General features: G+C 35.4%; 1 protein-coding gene across 1 annotated transcript in view; it reads left to right on the top strand.

Annotated features, from left to right (window-relative positions):
* The window catches only part of TTC27 (tetratricopeptide repeat domain 27), a 112,795-nt gene that overhangs the window by 72,125 nt on the left and 24,557 nt on the right, over window positions 1–16,113 (top strand). Inside the window, exons 11-12 of the mRNA XM_058020709.1 lie at window positions 7,916–8,011; window positions 10,308–10,430. Of these exons, the coding sequence (XP_057876692.1) occupies window positions 7,916–8,011; window positions 10,308–10,430 (219 nt within the window). The remainder of the gene's footprint in view (window positions 1–7,915; window positions 8,012–10,307; window positions 10,431–16,113) is intronic.

Genomic DNA, 16,113 nt, shown 5'->3' on the forward strand with positions numbered 1-16,113 from the left:
GCCTGATGGGGCTGGGGAGGAAAGATTGCACCAACACAGAGGTGTCTGATGCAAGAACAGTCAGACCTTTAATAAAGGCTATAAGCAAGATCCTTGCCGCAAAATTGACACAACCTTTGTTTTAAAAATATAATTTATTTGCTTATGCTTTTAAAGGGAATACCAACTTTAAATGCACCAAACTTGAACCATGTTAGGAAATTATCTATTTGTAATCTGTCTTGGAGAGAATACTGCATTATTCTCAGGTTCAACTTGAGTGCTGACAGTGAAACCAAATCTGTGTGCAAATGCCACAGAGAAAGCTGTCCTGAAAAAGCCTCTGTTAGCAGTCCTCTCAGCCTAAAAACTTTAGGTTTTTCAGTATTTGGTGAGGAATTGTTGGTGCCAAGAAGTTTCTTTGACTGTTTAGTGGGGTGAAGAAAAAGGGAGGTAGAGAAGAATCCATGTTCCTTGTGTGTCCTCGGTACTATTGCTACTTCTAGCCTTGAGAACTAAAGCATCTTAACTAAAGAATTCATCAAAGTTAGCTACTAGAGCATTGCTTTGGGGTGGACAGTGCTGAATCCAGCACCAGCAGACCTCCTGTTTTAAGAGATCAGAGAGATTTCTCCATTGACTCTGTGGTGGGAGGGAAAAATAAGCAAAGTATTAGTTGGGGATTGGTCTGCTGTTTAACAAGGGATTACTCTAATTTGAGAGAATATGCATAGAAAATTTTTGTTTTCATTTCAGTTTAAGGAAATCAGCATTTTTTCCTTCTGTGTGTAAAGCTACTAGAAACTGGGTCCATTTTCCATTTGTGGTCCCAGGAGTAACCTGGGTCAGTGCACATTGTGTTTTCTGTCAGAGTAATGACTACATACGATCAAGAAGTTTTTACCCAAGCATTGAACAAAGTAGGTAAAACACTGCTTTCAATGCAAACAGACTTAGGTTTGAAAATGTGCATCCTAAAGTCTTCTACTTGAACGTTTCACTTATTTTTGTTTCAAGTTGCATTATCTTGTTAGTAGTTTTTCTCTGTGAAGCATCCTGAAATCTTGGCAGTTTCTGTGTTCCAGACACCCTGTACACTTTTATTTGCCATACAAAGTAGGCAGTCAGTGCTATACAAAATGGTAAAGTTAGTTTTCATAAATTTTAGAGCAGTTTTTAGTTCCTGGGGAGCAATGTGATACACAGTCCTAGTTGGTTTAAATAAACACACCAATTGAGGTCAATCCTAACAAGCAGTAATTTGATTGGAAAAATGACTGAGAGGATGAATTTGCAAAATAAGCAAAAATATGAGTCTTCAAGGCTACAAGATTTTAATGAAACTTAGACTTGTATTTTAATGAGGTGTAAAAAAGAGGCAATATTTTTCTGCTTTTAAGCATTTAACTTTTGCAGAGTTCTCACAGAACGTTTTTATCCTCCTGAGAATGTGAATAATGTGAAATCTCCAGTAAGTAGTGGTCTTCAGCTTGGCATCTTTGCACAGAGTAAGAAATGGTCTGTTTAAGCTTCAAAGAATTACAAATTACAATTTACAATAGTGATCGTTGTCATAAATTTTCCTCAAGTATCTAGTGTCATAATTCCACTTCGAAAATTAGATAAATGAGTGGAAGGATTCTTCTTGATGTTGAAATGCATCCTTGCTTAATGGTTTTTTCTGTGTGTTTTGATGCCTTAGTTCTTAACTATTCAGAGATGGTTTCATTGTTTAACAGAAATATATAATTGTGAGCTCTATGAGCTTTTACAAGGATAGCTTGTTATTTCCTTAAAGTCATTTTAGTTTCCAAGCAACAAAGTTCTGTCTGAACTGTCAAAATGCTGTTTTGAATAATGGTTGAATGTGAAACTCAATGAACTGGTTTTGAATCTATTCTTCTAGTGATAAAATTGGCAATCAATCAAGTAATCACTATTTTGTCATAATCTCTGTAATGAAGTTTGGACCAGGCCAGAAATTACTATCTCCCATTTAGCAAAACTTTACTGCATTGTTATATGAAAACATTTAATAGTTTTATAATTTCTGACGTTGCTTCACTGGTAGTTTACCTGTGACCATTGGATTTTAGAAGTCTGCATATGTCTCAGTTTGTCCTGGTGGTCTTGGTTTCAGGTGCTCTTGGGTTGACAAAGAGCTGTTGAATTAAGTGTGTTGTTTGAAATGTAAATATGGGATTTAATGTTTTTTTTTTAAAGTAAGATTATCAAAGGAGTGTAACTCAGGATTTAATTACATATCCTCAAGGTACTAAAATAGTTATAGTACTAGCAAAGATTGGAATACCCAATACATATTTCAGAGGAAAGAAATGTAAAAAATTCTGCATATTTAATTATCTCTATTTATCACCTGTTTTCTAATAGGCATACAGTTTTTGACTTTTAGACACTGGTTATGTATACGTTCTTCAGGAAGAATGAAGGTTTTGTTAGTACTTTTCTGTGTTTATGAATTATTTTGTACACTGTTGTGGAACAAGGTTGCAACAGTTACTGTTGTAATACATCCCAAATTAACTTGGACTTTAGTTCTTTCTTCTGCAGCGTTTTTCAGACTTCATTGTTAGAAAATGTAACTTGGCAGAAGACAACTTGCAAAATAATAAAGCCAATAAATGTTTTGAAACATCAAGAATTATGTAGATTTTTCTATTAAACAAGTATTTTAATATCACTGCCTCAAAAAAAATATAGCATTTAGAATCAAGTCTTAAAAAGTGTGAAAGTTTGAATTAATTTATCAATGAATCTTTTAAAGTTTTATAGATGTCTGTACGTATTACAGGATCCACAAGAACTTAATGTTCCATAAGCTTAAAAAAATTCCCACTTAAAAGAAACTGTCTGTGCGACAAACTTCTGTGGAAGAAGCTTTTTGATGATAAATTTTCCTGTTCATTCATAATTTTTGAAGTAAGCTTATGAATAAAATAAAAACTATGTACTTCCACAACCAGTGTTACACATGTAGTTGCTGTTATTTTTGCAAAGCTTTCCTCTACTTTGTTTTTGAGTAAATAACGTAGGTGAGCTCAGTTCAGTTTGAGCTGTACACCTGCTAAGTTCTCAGGAACCATAGTATGGGTGAGATAGCAGGTTTGTTTTCCCTACAGATGTATTTTTACCTTTTTCCTCCCTTTGTCTCCAAACACCTTTCTTGCAAGCAGCTGAACAATTCCAGCTATGTGTTGGTGCCCTGAGGCACCTCTGTGCCTGATACAAGGCCATGACCCACCAAGCAGTCCTGCAGCTGGTGTCCATACTGTGATACTTGAATAGGTGTGTAAATAGCTATGGGAACAGCTAGAATACAAGAGCTGGACAGTTGTGACACCAGCTTGCTGCTTATACGTCATCCAGAGGTAATGTACAGAAATGGAAGAAGCACAAGGAAAATGGATGTGATTTTATAGGCAGAGCGTGGAGAGGTCAGGGTGATTTGTGGGATTTTCAGGAGTCTTCAGGCTTGGGAGAAATTGAAGAAAAAGAACCCTAGAATTACAAGAATTTAATGAAAAGTCTGTCTGGGGTTTCTGTGTTAGAAAAGACTGAAAGGCATTTTCCATTCATTGAATCAAGCTAAATCTGTCAAATATGGTAAAAACATGTGAGAAGCAGGCAGCTTTGACGTGCTAGAGAAGGGTAAAAGCAGGACAAGATAATGCCACAGACACCATGTCAGCTGGGATTAGGTGATGGATTAACAGTGGTTTATGGCTGGTGTGAGCATTCATGTAGCGAGGACTTCATGGGTGGACCATCACCACTGGAGTCCCAGAGGTATTAACTAGGGATTGATTCTGGCAGCCTGACAAGATTTCTAGACTGAGAAGCAGAAAAAAGTCTAGCAAAAAAACTAATCTAATCTTTCTGTTTATAAAATCATAAAGAGAAATATCAAGGGTACCAGGATAAATCAAAGTGTATGAAGAAATAAAGGAAGGATGGAGATAGCAGCACTGGTAAATGCACAGCACATGGTCAGGTAATAACGTGGTAAAGACTAGCGTTTTAAAATAGGTGTGGTTGGTGGAAAACAGCTGGATGCCTGGTTAGCAGTAGGACAAGGCAGGAAAACAATAAACAAGCTGTGATGATTAACACTGTCTGTGAAGCAAGCTGTTTGCATGGGGGAAGGAAATCGGGTGGAACAGTTGTGACTGGAACACTAAAACTGGAAAATGCTTGTTGGAAAAGATAGGTAAAGGAAAAAGTGATGCAGTCACACTGTTACTGATAGGAAAACTTGGGAAGAAGTGAGATCAAATTGCATGGATAAAATGGAGGTTTTATTTGGGCCAGCAATGTTAAATTTGGATAGAAGTAGTTGTATCTTCAGTGTTTTTGAGATGGGAGATCCAGATGGAATTAGGTAGTTGCTGCACAAGCAAGGTGTTATGCTGTTTCCAGTAAGTTTTTGACAAGTATTAAATATTCTGCTCTCTTCAAAAGATAGGAATTTGGGGCTTTTTTGTTTGGCTGTGGGGGGATTTTTCCCTTAAGTAAGCTTGCATCAGGACATCCTTCAGGTGAAATAGATGGGAAAAAATGTTTACATATAGTTAGTATTACATGTGAGGGACATTTTTAAAGCAGGTAAACTATTCAATCTGGAAAGAGATTAAGAATAGAAAGAAAGATGTGAAATCGCCATTTATTTACCTTAGACGCGAAAATCTAAGGATTATATTTTAATTAAAGGAACAATCTCTGGGGGAGGGATTTCAGACCAGTTGGATGAATAACAAATTTAAAAACTGTACTGTAATAGGTTGAGAAATCAAACAGCATAATGTTGTGGGAAAATGACAACTCAGAAACTGCAAGGGTGTAATAGTATTTCCAGAGATTAAGCACAGAGATAAGGTCTGGCTAAAAAGAAAAAAAAAAAGTTCTAACTCAGTCAGCTGCTGACGATAAGGATGGTAAAACATGTGGAGGGGATGAAGAGATTGAAATTGGGTCAGGCTTGAAGATCAAAGCTGATATTTTATCTTGAAAACCTTAGTGGTGTTACACATATGTTGAACATAGAAGCAAAGCAAGAATATACAATTGAATGAACATACAAAAATTATGTCCAAGGTGGGGAAGTCCTTTACAAGCTCCATATACTTCAGTTGTGGATAATTACCAGCTGAGATTGATTGGAAAAGTGATTAGACTGAGATTGATAAGTAATTAAAGCCCTACTGTGATCATTTCAAATTAGCATGGTAAGCTTATCCCAAACAGGCAGTCTACTGAACTGCTTCATGTCAGAGCAGACACTGGAGCGTGAGATGGGGAAACATTGTAGTTTCTAGAGCTGTCTTTTCCTGTGTTCATGTGGCAATGGTGTAGTCTTTGCTCATGATATAGAATTCCATCAAAACTATCTGGTTTTGTTGTGTCCAGACTGGATTATTGTGTCTCTGTATTGTGGTTTTTGACTTTAGAACTCACTGTTGTGACAGTTTAAGCCTTGGGAAGAGGGTGTGTTACATGGTGGGGGAGCAACCTGTTAATGTTTTTAAATGTTGCCTGTGGTAGAACTTATATAATTTAGAATTGTGAATTTTAATTGGTTTCTACTCTGTTTTTAAGTAAAAACTTGCAAGGCAGGAATCTGAGTCTCAAGTCAAACTAAGTCACAAAATCTTATATCTGACTGTGTTGCAAGTATTCTGTGTTTACATACTTCTTTTATTACAGTGTATTTATGTTGAAGGTTATTAATGAAAATGTCTGCTCAATTGATAGTGCTCAATTGTTGAATTTATTGATTTATTGTTCTATGATCTCATATCTGTTAGATATTAGCTGTGCAATAATGGTAGAATTCTTATTTTCTTGCCATTATACAGCCCAAATGTTATTTCTTCAAGCATTATTGAGAAACACGGAATTCAAAATTTGAGTAACTTTTTTTCTATACTTCAATAGTAGGCAGAATTGTCAAAGCTAATTTTTTCTATGTATTAAAGAGTGCATTAACCACAGATTTTTAGGACTTCTAAATTCATTGCTCTTTACTCTTCCTAAGGAATGTATAATATTCAGAAGTTCTACCTTCATTTTCAGTTTTCTTAGAATTCCAAACAGAGTACAGTATTGGTTTTGAGAAGGGAGAGAATTCTGCTTGTTAACATCATACTCTCTTCTAACACATGACTTACATTTGGTTTTTCTGCTTGAGAAGTATAGAAAGATATGGCCACACATTTTAAAATAAAATACGTTCTTCTGAAAAAATGTTTTTCTTTGTATTTCTTTTGTATTTGTACTTCTGTTGGAATGGTAGAAAATAGAAAAGGGGAAGACAAAAAGTTAAAAAAAAACCCCAAAACTATTTCGATTCAATTAGAATATTTCTTGCCTTTCATTTCCTGTACTCCTCAAAAAATTATTTTGCAGGACATATTTAGGAGTTTCCTGCTTTTCTAAGGCCTAGAGCAATTGTTGGTTTTAAATTTTTCAACTGTATTTTACTACATTGTTTAGTCTCATAAAATGGATACCCAAGGAATTGGACAATTTTTTGGTTTAATTTTTGTTGCAACAGAGTATAGAAAAATGTGCTTCTGCATTGCATTAGAACACTTCAGCAGAACTAAAACAGAGAAATGTAATGTATTATATAGCTTGTATTCAAATAACTTCTAAAATTAAATTATATTACTTTAAAAGTTTTATTTTAATCTAACTCTTTTGGTTTGCCTGGAACTGTGCAAAGAATGCAATTTTATTAGTGTGTCATTTTCCTTACTGCAAATACAGCTCAGCCATTTGCTTGGCATAGGCTTCTGGATAATCTGTAGGAATAGGCCTCTGGAGATAATTTTATGAAAAAGAATGTGAATTAGATGAAATATGTGAAATATTAGTATTTAAAATTAGGAGGTTAAGCATCAATTTAGAGCCTAAATTATTGCTCCATGTTGTGATTTCTTTTCTTATTAAAAGAATGAAGCCACTTAGTAAATCCCATTAACATCAATAACAGTTACAAGATGATTAGCAGTTTGAATCACAGAACTGATTTTATGCAGCTGTCAGTTGCATTATTGATATCAACAGTTTGGTTTAGAAAGAGAGGGAAAGAAGTGATCCTATCAATTTTTTCCTTTAGCTTGGGAATCTTTGCGTTCATTTTCAGAAAGCTGAGAAAATTCTGACCTGTGTAGCACCACGTGTAAGTCTTTGAGTTACTAAAGAGAGTTTGATAGGTGAATCATGTGAACACAAGTAACTTAATATTCCTTTATTTATACACTGTCCTTGAATTTGCTACTTGATGGTGACTGACATTTGAAGAGAGTTTCTCCCTTACCTTAAAATTTCTAATCACCTTTCTGGCTATAGCCTCCTTTATTATTGTGGGGTTTTTGCTATTGAATTTTGATTTAAGTAACTTGGTAGTGGATTTTCAGAGAAAAAAATAGTGGTGCAGTTTTTCTCTGTGAAAGTTGCCATTCTCTTTCAAAGGGCTTCAGAAGAAAATATTTCAACAATCCGAAGCTCCACCAAAAGAAAGAAAATAGCCTGAATTTAATTGTATGCCAAGTCACAGTAATTTATTCTGTATTAGAACTGTTTCCAAAACCATGGTCCACTTTAATATGTTTGTCTTTCTTTTTTAAACAAGAAATGTCATGCCTAAAGCACATCAATTCTGTCTTAGGGGAAAACTAGCTTAAGAACTGAAATGCATTAGGCAGAGTCACTACAATAGTTGATGCAGTTTGACTCTGCAAGTGTTTACTTGGGATTTTAAATTTGATTCTTATTCCTGGTATTGATTATAGTTGATTATAATTTCTCCAGTATGTCAAAAATGCCTAGAATTCTGAATACTTTGAATTTATGGGGGATTTAGGTTGATTAAATCTGAGTAAATACTAAATCAGGATATACTTTGCATTTACAGGCTCTTGCAGACCAGTTTGAAAATACAAATACATCGGTGTCTGAACGCATGAAGATTTTCTACTGTTGTCAGGTGCCTCCACATTGGGCCATACAGGTGTGAAACAATCCCATTTCAGTCTTTACTTAAGAGTCAGTGGTGGTTATCTTTGTTGCTGCATCACCCCAAAGTCAAATGAGTGTGATGCGACTTTGAGTTGAAACTCTGTAGAAATAAAGACATAACCAAACATAGACAACCAAACATACACCAGGTATTCCTGGAGAGAAGTGAAGCTCTACAGTGCTCTGCTTTCAGATGTCTTCTTCTGACAAGCACAGGGGTCATTGCTTTTTAGTGCAATTCTTCTTTACTTTCCTTTCTCCTGCAGTACAAAGTAGACTAAAACTTGCAAACTTCAACTTCTCAACACTTGAGACAAGAAGTGGTATAAGATTAAAAGACTTTACTTGTTAAGTCTGTGTTGATGTTTTCCTGAGCTTCTCCATCACTTCTTTAGCGCTGTTATTACTGTGTGTGATTAGCTCCAAAGACAATTAAAAGACATCACCTAACTCTGCATATCAGTGATGTAACTCTTTAAAATTGCTGGTGACAGGCTATATTTTATTTCCTATTAAAATAAACTTGCCATTGTCTTACCTTTTATTACTGATTTATTTATGCTGCTGTTACTGCATCTTTCTTGTCTTTTAAAGTTCACTTTGGGAAGTTATCATGGTGAAATCAGACAGGTTGGAAGTCAATAGAACACTGAAGAACTTGACCTGAGAAAGCTGTTCTTTTGAGATAGTCCCCTCTTTTACCAGTACTGACAGGATTTTTTATACCCTTAACTACACTGTTAATCTTCATTTTCTAGAACAGAAATCTACACACTAAAGTCTTATCTGATGATGCTATATTTAACAAACTCAAGAAAATTGTTAACATTGCATACCTCCAAAGGTATTAATGTTGGTTTACTTTTAATGGTGTTTTATTCCTTTTTGATTTCTAATCTCACTGCATGTTGTTTTAAGCAATCATATCTTCTCCGAGCATTCTCAGGATTTTTACATAACCTTTTCACAGGCACAGGCACTTGCAATATAACTATCAAATATGGTTTTCATTTCCAGTTGTCAGTGGCATTTTCAATCCAAGCCAGTTTTCTAAGCCAAAGATAGAAATGCTAAAATAAGGATTTATAATGAAAGATGACTCAATCTTCTAGTCATACTAATGAAGACGCATTGCATATATAAATTTTACCAAATATAACTGAGCAAATTTAATTAAACATTAATGAGATTTAGTTTTAGACAATGACAAAACTTTTTTCCTAAGTGATTAGTATCAAGCTAACAAAGAGGTTTTCAGAGTTTGTTACATATTTATATCAAAGAATTGTAGCCAGATGTAATTTTTTTTTTACTACTGGTCTGTTCCCCTCTAGTAACTCCTTGGATTTGCAACAGATACTGAACCCAAACCAATAAAGATAGGTTCATAATATATGTAGAGAATTTCAGGGAGTCCATTCAGAATCACGAAGTCCCCTGCAGAGGTTAACTGTGTGGTGCATAAGTAGCTGACCATACACAGAATGCTCCCATTTGTTTTTCAAACCTATTTATCTGTCACACATAGTGCATGTTACCCTTATTTCAAAGGTTAAAACCCATTTGCAGTTTTAATCTTCTCTTAAAAAATAAAGACCAAAGATGACTTTTCAAAGTCATGGAAACATACCATGTTTGTTTTTGAATTGAAGGCATTACTCATTTATTTTCATTAGTACACTGAAATAATAGCTGAATTTGAAATAACAAAGAGGCTGACTGAACTGTGAGGAAGACTCAGCTAGGGAGTTGAACCTAAACTCAAATTCAGTATTGGTTTGTGTAAAAACCAACACCCTTTGGCAGTGGCTGTTTGGGACAGTGATTTCTCACAGCTACTGGACAGAGTTGTATCAGAGCCTTTCTCTCCATCTTTGCTTCTCCACAGGTGCAGATTACTGTGACAAAGCATTGCTAGAAGGCGCTTTAATTCCCGTCTTTGGCCTCTGTTTCCCACTCGGCATTCCCAACTTCCTGCTGCAGCTGCTCTCCAGCCACATGGGCCTCATTTAAGAGCTGGAAATTCATCTCTGTCAATTCATTCTTGCCATGTCCATTTCTATTTTTGTATTATATTGTTAAATTGTTCAAAGCACAACAATTTTTATTCAGTTGGTGGGGGGGTTTTGAGGTATATACACTGTTTGAGGCTCCAACCTGAAGTTTCAGGAGAATAATTCTGTATTATCTGTCTGCTTCTTGTTGATGTCAGAAATGATCTAACATCTTTTTAAATTGTGTCAGCATTATTTGCTACTTTCAGTACCTGGAATTTCTTATCTTTGCAGCGCCAGCTTGCAAGCTTACTCTTTGAGCTGGGATGCACCAGCTCTGCCTTACAAATATTCGAGGAGCTGGAAATGTGGGAAGATGCAGTAATCTGCTATGAAAGAGCAGGACAACATGGAAAGGTAAGAAAAATGTTTCATGTAGCTGAGATCCCATCTTGAAATAGCATCTGAAAGGTGAAGGACTGTCTGGCTTTAGCTGGCAGAACACTAATGACACTCATTTCTACAGTGGGGGGTCATCAAAGGAAAATCTGCTAGGAAAAATAGACACATAAGAGCTTGCCATAACTTGTGAATACTAAAAGAATTGAGTTGGAGTAATAGCCACATGAAATAGAAGTTGGTAAATAAGAAGCAACTTGAGATGCAAAAAAGATTGTGATAGCAATACTTGAAAATATTCAAGGATAATTGAATTAACTACTTTGGATAAACAGCAGTGTGGGCACTTCAGGAAAGCTGTAGCAGTCGTTCATGATGGAGTCTTGAAACTTTGTCTTGAGGAGATATTCATTTTCTTTCCTACTTGATTTCAAACTATTAGCTGTAGTTTTTAAAACACTTTAAATAGAGTAACATCAGTGTTTGATATATGTAATTGCTTTATGTTAACATATTCAAATTACAGAATCAAACACTTGAGACAAGAAGTGGTATAAGATTAAAAGATTTGTAAAGTCTGCGTTGATGTTTTCCTGAACTTCTCCATCACTTCTTTAGCACTGTTACTACTGTGTGTGATTAGCTCCAAAGACAATTAAAAGCCATCACCTAACTCTGCATATCAGTGACATAACTCTTTAAAATTGCTGATAACAGGCTATATTAGCCTTCCTATTGTTGATTATTTTGCTTTTACTGTTAGAGCAATGGTAGGAAGATTTTGGAAAATCATGCCTGGAAGCAATGCCTACTTGTATTTAACTGCATTCTCTTTTAGGTGCAAACTCTCACACAGGCTCTATCAGGAACTTATGCTATCAAGCAGTGTTTTCAGAGTTTATATAGAATTTATATAGGTATTCAGAAATGTATATAGATATTCAGAAATATCCTATTTCAGACAAAAATAAGGTTTTTTTCTTTCTTTCCCTCTGTTTGGTGTATGGTAGCATTAAATGTATGGATGTACATGTGTCTTTACGATACCACAAGCACAAAGACTGTGCTGTGATATAATTTAAGCTTAATGGAGATACATAATTTCAATTGATAGAAAAAAACCAGAATGCCTTATACTTACATGGTTTTTTTCCTAATAGTCATGCACCAAAGCCTAGATTTTGTTCATTATAAACTGACAGATATGTCTTGCTGGCAAATTCTGTGCCACATTATGCATGCCTTGGGGATAGCACGCTAATATCACAGTCTTCTCAGTAAAGTGGAGAAATAGAGGTCAGTATTTTCCATTTCCTGGAAATGCATTCTGTCCTAGTTACATTCACAAACTGCCCTTAGGGAGTTATGAAAATGGCACTCAGAGAATAGGACAGGATATCTGACACAGGAAACTGCTTAGAAATGCTTTCAGAATGAGGGATTGTGCTGTGCTTTGAAAAAGAGAAAATGCTGTGTAAGTATGAAATAACAGAATTGCTGGAAGAAAGCTAGTTTCGGACCAAAAAAGACAGAAAATTAGAAACATGTAGCTGTGCACCGAGGGGAATGAATATCTGTGCTCTTTATTGCAAAGTGTTCAGAGTGTGAACTGCTCATATTTACCAAAAGTGTTTTGATGTTCTTAAACCTGGTAGTTATTTTTGTAGAAATGCACAAAAATCTTCTGGAGTAGTATGTTGGCCACTAGATGTTCAGATCATTAATGGGCTTAGCATATATCTGTGCAAAAGAACAAAATCTTTTTAATAAACTTCTGAATGTTTTTCATTCCGAAATGCTTTTATATAGAAAACCAGAATTTAAATCCTGAAAAATTTAATTAAACTGCTAAATATCATCAATACCAATGTGATGAGTACTTACACATTAAAGTAAGTTTCCTCCTGTTTTGGAATTACCTGCTGATAAGGAAACAGAGCATGTAGATAAGGCCATGTGAAGCTCCACATTGTGCTGTTAGAAAATGTATAATTCATTTGGTTATAACAGGGCCATCATGCAGCAGTACAAGTTTTGCAGAGTAAGATGTCACTAACATTTAGCAAACTTTGTTGAGGATTTGTTACTGTTACTAGATATGGCTCTAGATTAATTTGTTTTATAATCTGAACAAAAGTAGTAGAAACTAATATTATTACATGAGTCAACAGAAAAGTAAGAGTGGAAGCAATGTTCAAAATGGCACATAAGACGGAGAAAAAACTAATATAAAACCTGAATGCACAGTATATTGATGGTTGCTGTGGCTTTCTCACTGAAGTATTTTACTCATTGTATCCCTTTAACAGACTTGTTGCAAAAGGCAACATCTCTGTGTGTGGTGAGAACTGGTGTTGAAAAGTGCCCCTCTCCCTTCTTTTAACTGTGAGAAGTGCCCAGAGGTCTCAAGAGTATTATTAACATTGGACAACTCTGTCTGAGGTGTAACAGGTCTCTTCCACCTAACAATGGTACTGTTTCCTGCTAAAAGAAAAAGAAAGGGTGAACCGGAGATGTGACTTTTCAGTTCTTCCACCTGAAGTAAGGCCCTTCTCCCTTGCAAGATGCCATTTGGCATCAGATGGATATTCCATCTTACAACAGCCTGTTTTCAACCCCATCTCCAATCCATCACCTCATGAGAGTATACAGCATGATACAGAGTCTGGTTTTAGACCAACATATCCCAGCAAACCACGTGTTACAGGGTCATTTTTCTTGTTTTGCATGACACAGATAGCTCAGAACATTTGAGTGAGGAAACACAATTATGGCAAGATCTCAAATGCCCACATCAGGTATGGCTTCCCAGATGTGAAGCAGTACTACACTGATTAGTGCATGAGTTCATTGAAGAACTTGATTAATTTCACTATATATAGTAACAGTCACAGAAGGCAGGTAAGCATTCCTATATGTGGTTACACAGCTAGGAAAGAGGAGTCAATGTGTCGGCCAGCGTCTTGCATGAAATTACAGGGAAGATGAAATGAAAACCAGAGAGCTTTCCTTTTCTCTCACTGCCTTTTTCCTTGCTCCTCTGTTGTGCTTCTTCATGCTACTTCTCTGTTAGCCAAGCACATTATGTGCAAGCAGAAAAATGACTTTTTAGGAAATACTTTGAACTAGCAAAGGAATTAATTGTAAAATAGTACTTGGTGTGCAGGAGTCTGCATAGTGAGTAATGAAAAGGCACCCTCTCTCGTTAAAACTAGGCCCCTCTTTACTGATTGGACATTTTTGTAAAGTGTAGCCTGTTTAATTCCCATACCACTGATAGTAGTTAGAAGGCAAGATAAGAACCTAAGTCTTTCTTGTGTTTAAATCAACTGACTTTGGAGATTAGTATTGAATTCCATCCACTCTGGTACAGACTGTCCTGTGAAAAACCAGTGTTGTTATAAATGCACCTGATTCAGTCAGTGAGGATTATGCAGCTTCTTTTTTTAAAAAAAGTTATATTTAAATTGATAATTTCTGTATTATATCTTTCTAAATTTAGTTATAACTTTTAGTTATAAACACGCTTATTCATAATTAGTATCCCTTTAATGAGTAAGAATAAATGTCTAGTGGCTGCATTTCTTTTACTTATGTTACATGCACTGTTGAAAGATATTTTTTGATAATATTTGTTATTAAGGAAAGATTTTTTTTTTTGCAGAAGCAGGGTTCTTAGCAAAGATTAAATGGGACTTTTTGAAAACATTTTACCACAAGGTTAGGAGAAAGAATTTTTCTTTCTTTTTTTCCACCCCCACAAAATCCTAGGCAAAATGAGAAATCCAGTTTTAGAGTTTTATCTGGTTTTGTAGAAGGCAAATATTTTGATAACACAGGGGTTTTCTTTTAGTTTGATCTTTGTACTACCCTTTAAATATTTAAGTAATAAAAATATTTGCAACATGCCAGAGAGGTGATCAGATAGCTAATCAGATGAAGAAAAAGTCAGACTTCTGCTTATTTAATTCTCTGTTTTATCTATGTGCTGAAGTATTTATGTTGGCAATGAATTCTTGTAAGCTTAGACCAGAACATGATGTTTTTATGCTCTTAAATGTGAAGCACCATTAGTGAGTGGTTGTCTTTCCAGTCTAGGCACTGCCACATGATAGCAATCTGAGCTTGGCAGTGCCCTGCAGAGGAAGTGGTGAAGATGCATCTTACAGTGCACTTTTCACCTCGTGTCTCCTCATAGAGCAACATTTCCATCTTGTTTCTCAATGTGAATGGGAAAAAAACCCACCTTATCTTTTGGTGTCTAATGTGGGTACTGCAAAAAATCAGCTCTCTCTGCTCTAGAAGAGAAAAATCCCCTGTAATGTCTGTTATTAATATGCTATAGCAATTAATGGAGGCAGTTAAGAGGAAGTAAACTGCACTTTATCAAATCCCTGGAAGCCAGGCTGAATGGGGCTTTGATTAACCTGGTCTCATGGAAAGTGTCCCTGTTCATGGCAAGGGGGCTGCAATTAGATGATACTCAAATTCCCTTCCAAACTAAACCACTCTAGGATTCTGTAAGTACAGTCTTCTGGTTAGGCAAGACTTTTCTACTACTTTGGCTGGGCTAATTCTAAATGTTAAATAATAGTTTCTTTGGCTTTTTTTAGAGAGCTGCTTCACAGCACTTAAACACTTGCCATCAAGTTATTTTCCTAATAATTTGCCACCAATTTTCTTTCTAATGGAATTCTATTTTTGCTAATTTTACTATTCTTCTAGGAATCTAAACTTTTCTTCACACTTGTGCTCTTCAAATATTTGTAGACTTTACTGTTACTTTACAAAAATAATAGAAAGAATGAGACGCTGAAATTGCTATGCATTAAATATTTCAAAACAAGGTAAACCAAGCATTTTTCTAAAGGCGATTTTCATATAGGTTTGATGAATTCTACTGATTGGAGTAAAAAATTTCGCTTCTCTAAAGGTCATCTGAAGGTCAAAGATAGCAATTCTTACGCAAGAAAAGCAATCGTAATTTAGATGCAGAGATGATGGCAGGTTTCCTTTTAGGTAAAGGAGCTATGGTAGAAGAATGACTGGAGTTGCAATGTTGAACTTTTTGAATTCTGTGGCAGGCAGTGTTGGATCTTTCTTGGTATAGATGGTTCAAGTAGATCTTTTCTAAGAGAAAAATTACACTGATCTGCATTGTGTATGTTGCATTTTTGCAGTGGGGGACTGAGGTAAGAGTTCCATCTGAACAACAGATCATCTGTCCAGTGTATTTATCTTTTCAAAGAGCCACAGAAAGCAGACTATTTCTTGTTTAAAAGTGAAACAATAATTTTGTTGTTAGAGCAAAGATAGTGGCCCTGAGAAAAATAGCTGTTGAAAGTTTCTTACAGCCCATAATAGATGTCTGGAAGACACAGTCTGTGTCTTCTTTTTCATAAAGCTGTATATATTTCAAATATATTTTATTTCAAAGATGTAGATAAATTTAGAATTTATGCATCTTACATAAAAGCATGGCATTTCTACAGCCAACAGTATGAGAGTCAATGTGAGACATAATAGAATGGAAATCATTATTTTCAGAAAAGAGCAATTTGAGAAAAGGGAAGGAGAGTCGTTGCAGGAGTACTTATTCGGACCTGTAAAAAAATTATAAACTTCTAGAATTGCAGATACTTTGTTGCTGTGAATTAGGTGTAGGTTTGATGTCGAGGACTGGTATTTGTTCTTGGGACAG

Source organism: Melospiza georgiana, chromosome 3 (assembly GCF_028018845.1).
Source record: "Melospiza georgiana isolate bMelGeo1 chromosome 3, bMelGeo1.pri, whole genome shotgun sequence".
Lineage (NCBI taxonomy): Eukaryota > Metazoa > Chordata > Aves > Passeriformes > Passerellidae > Melospiza > Melospiza georgiana.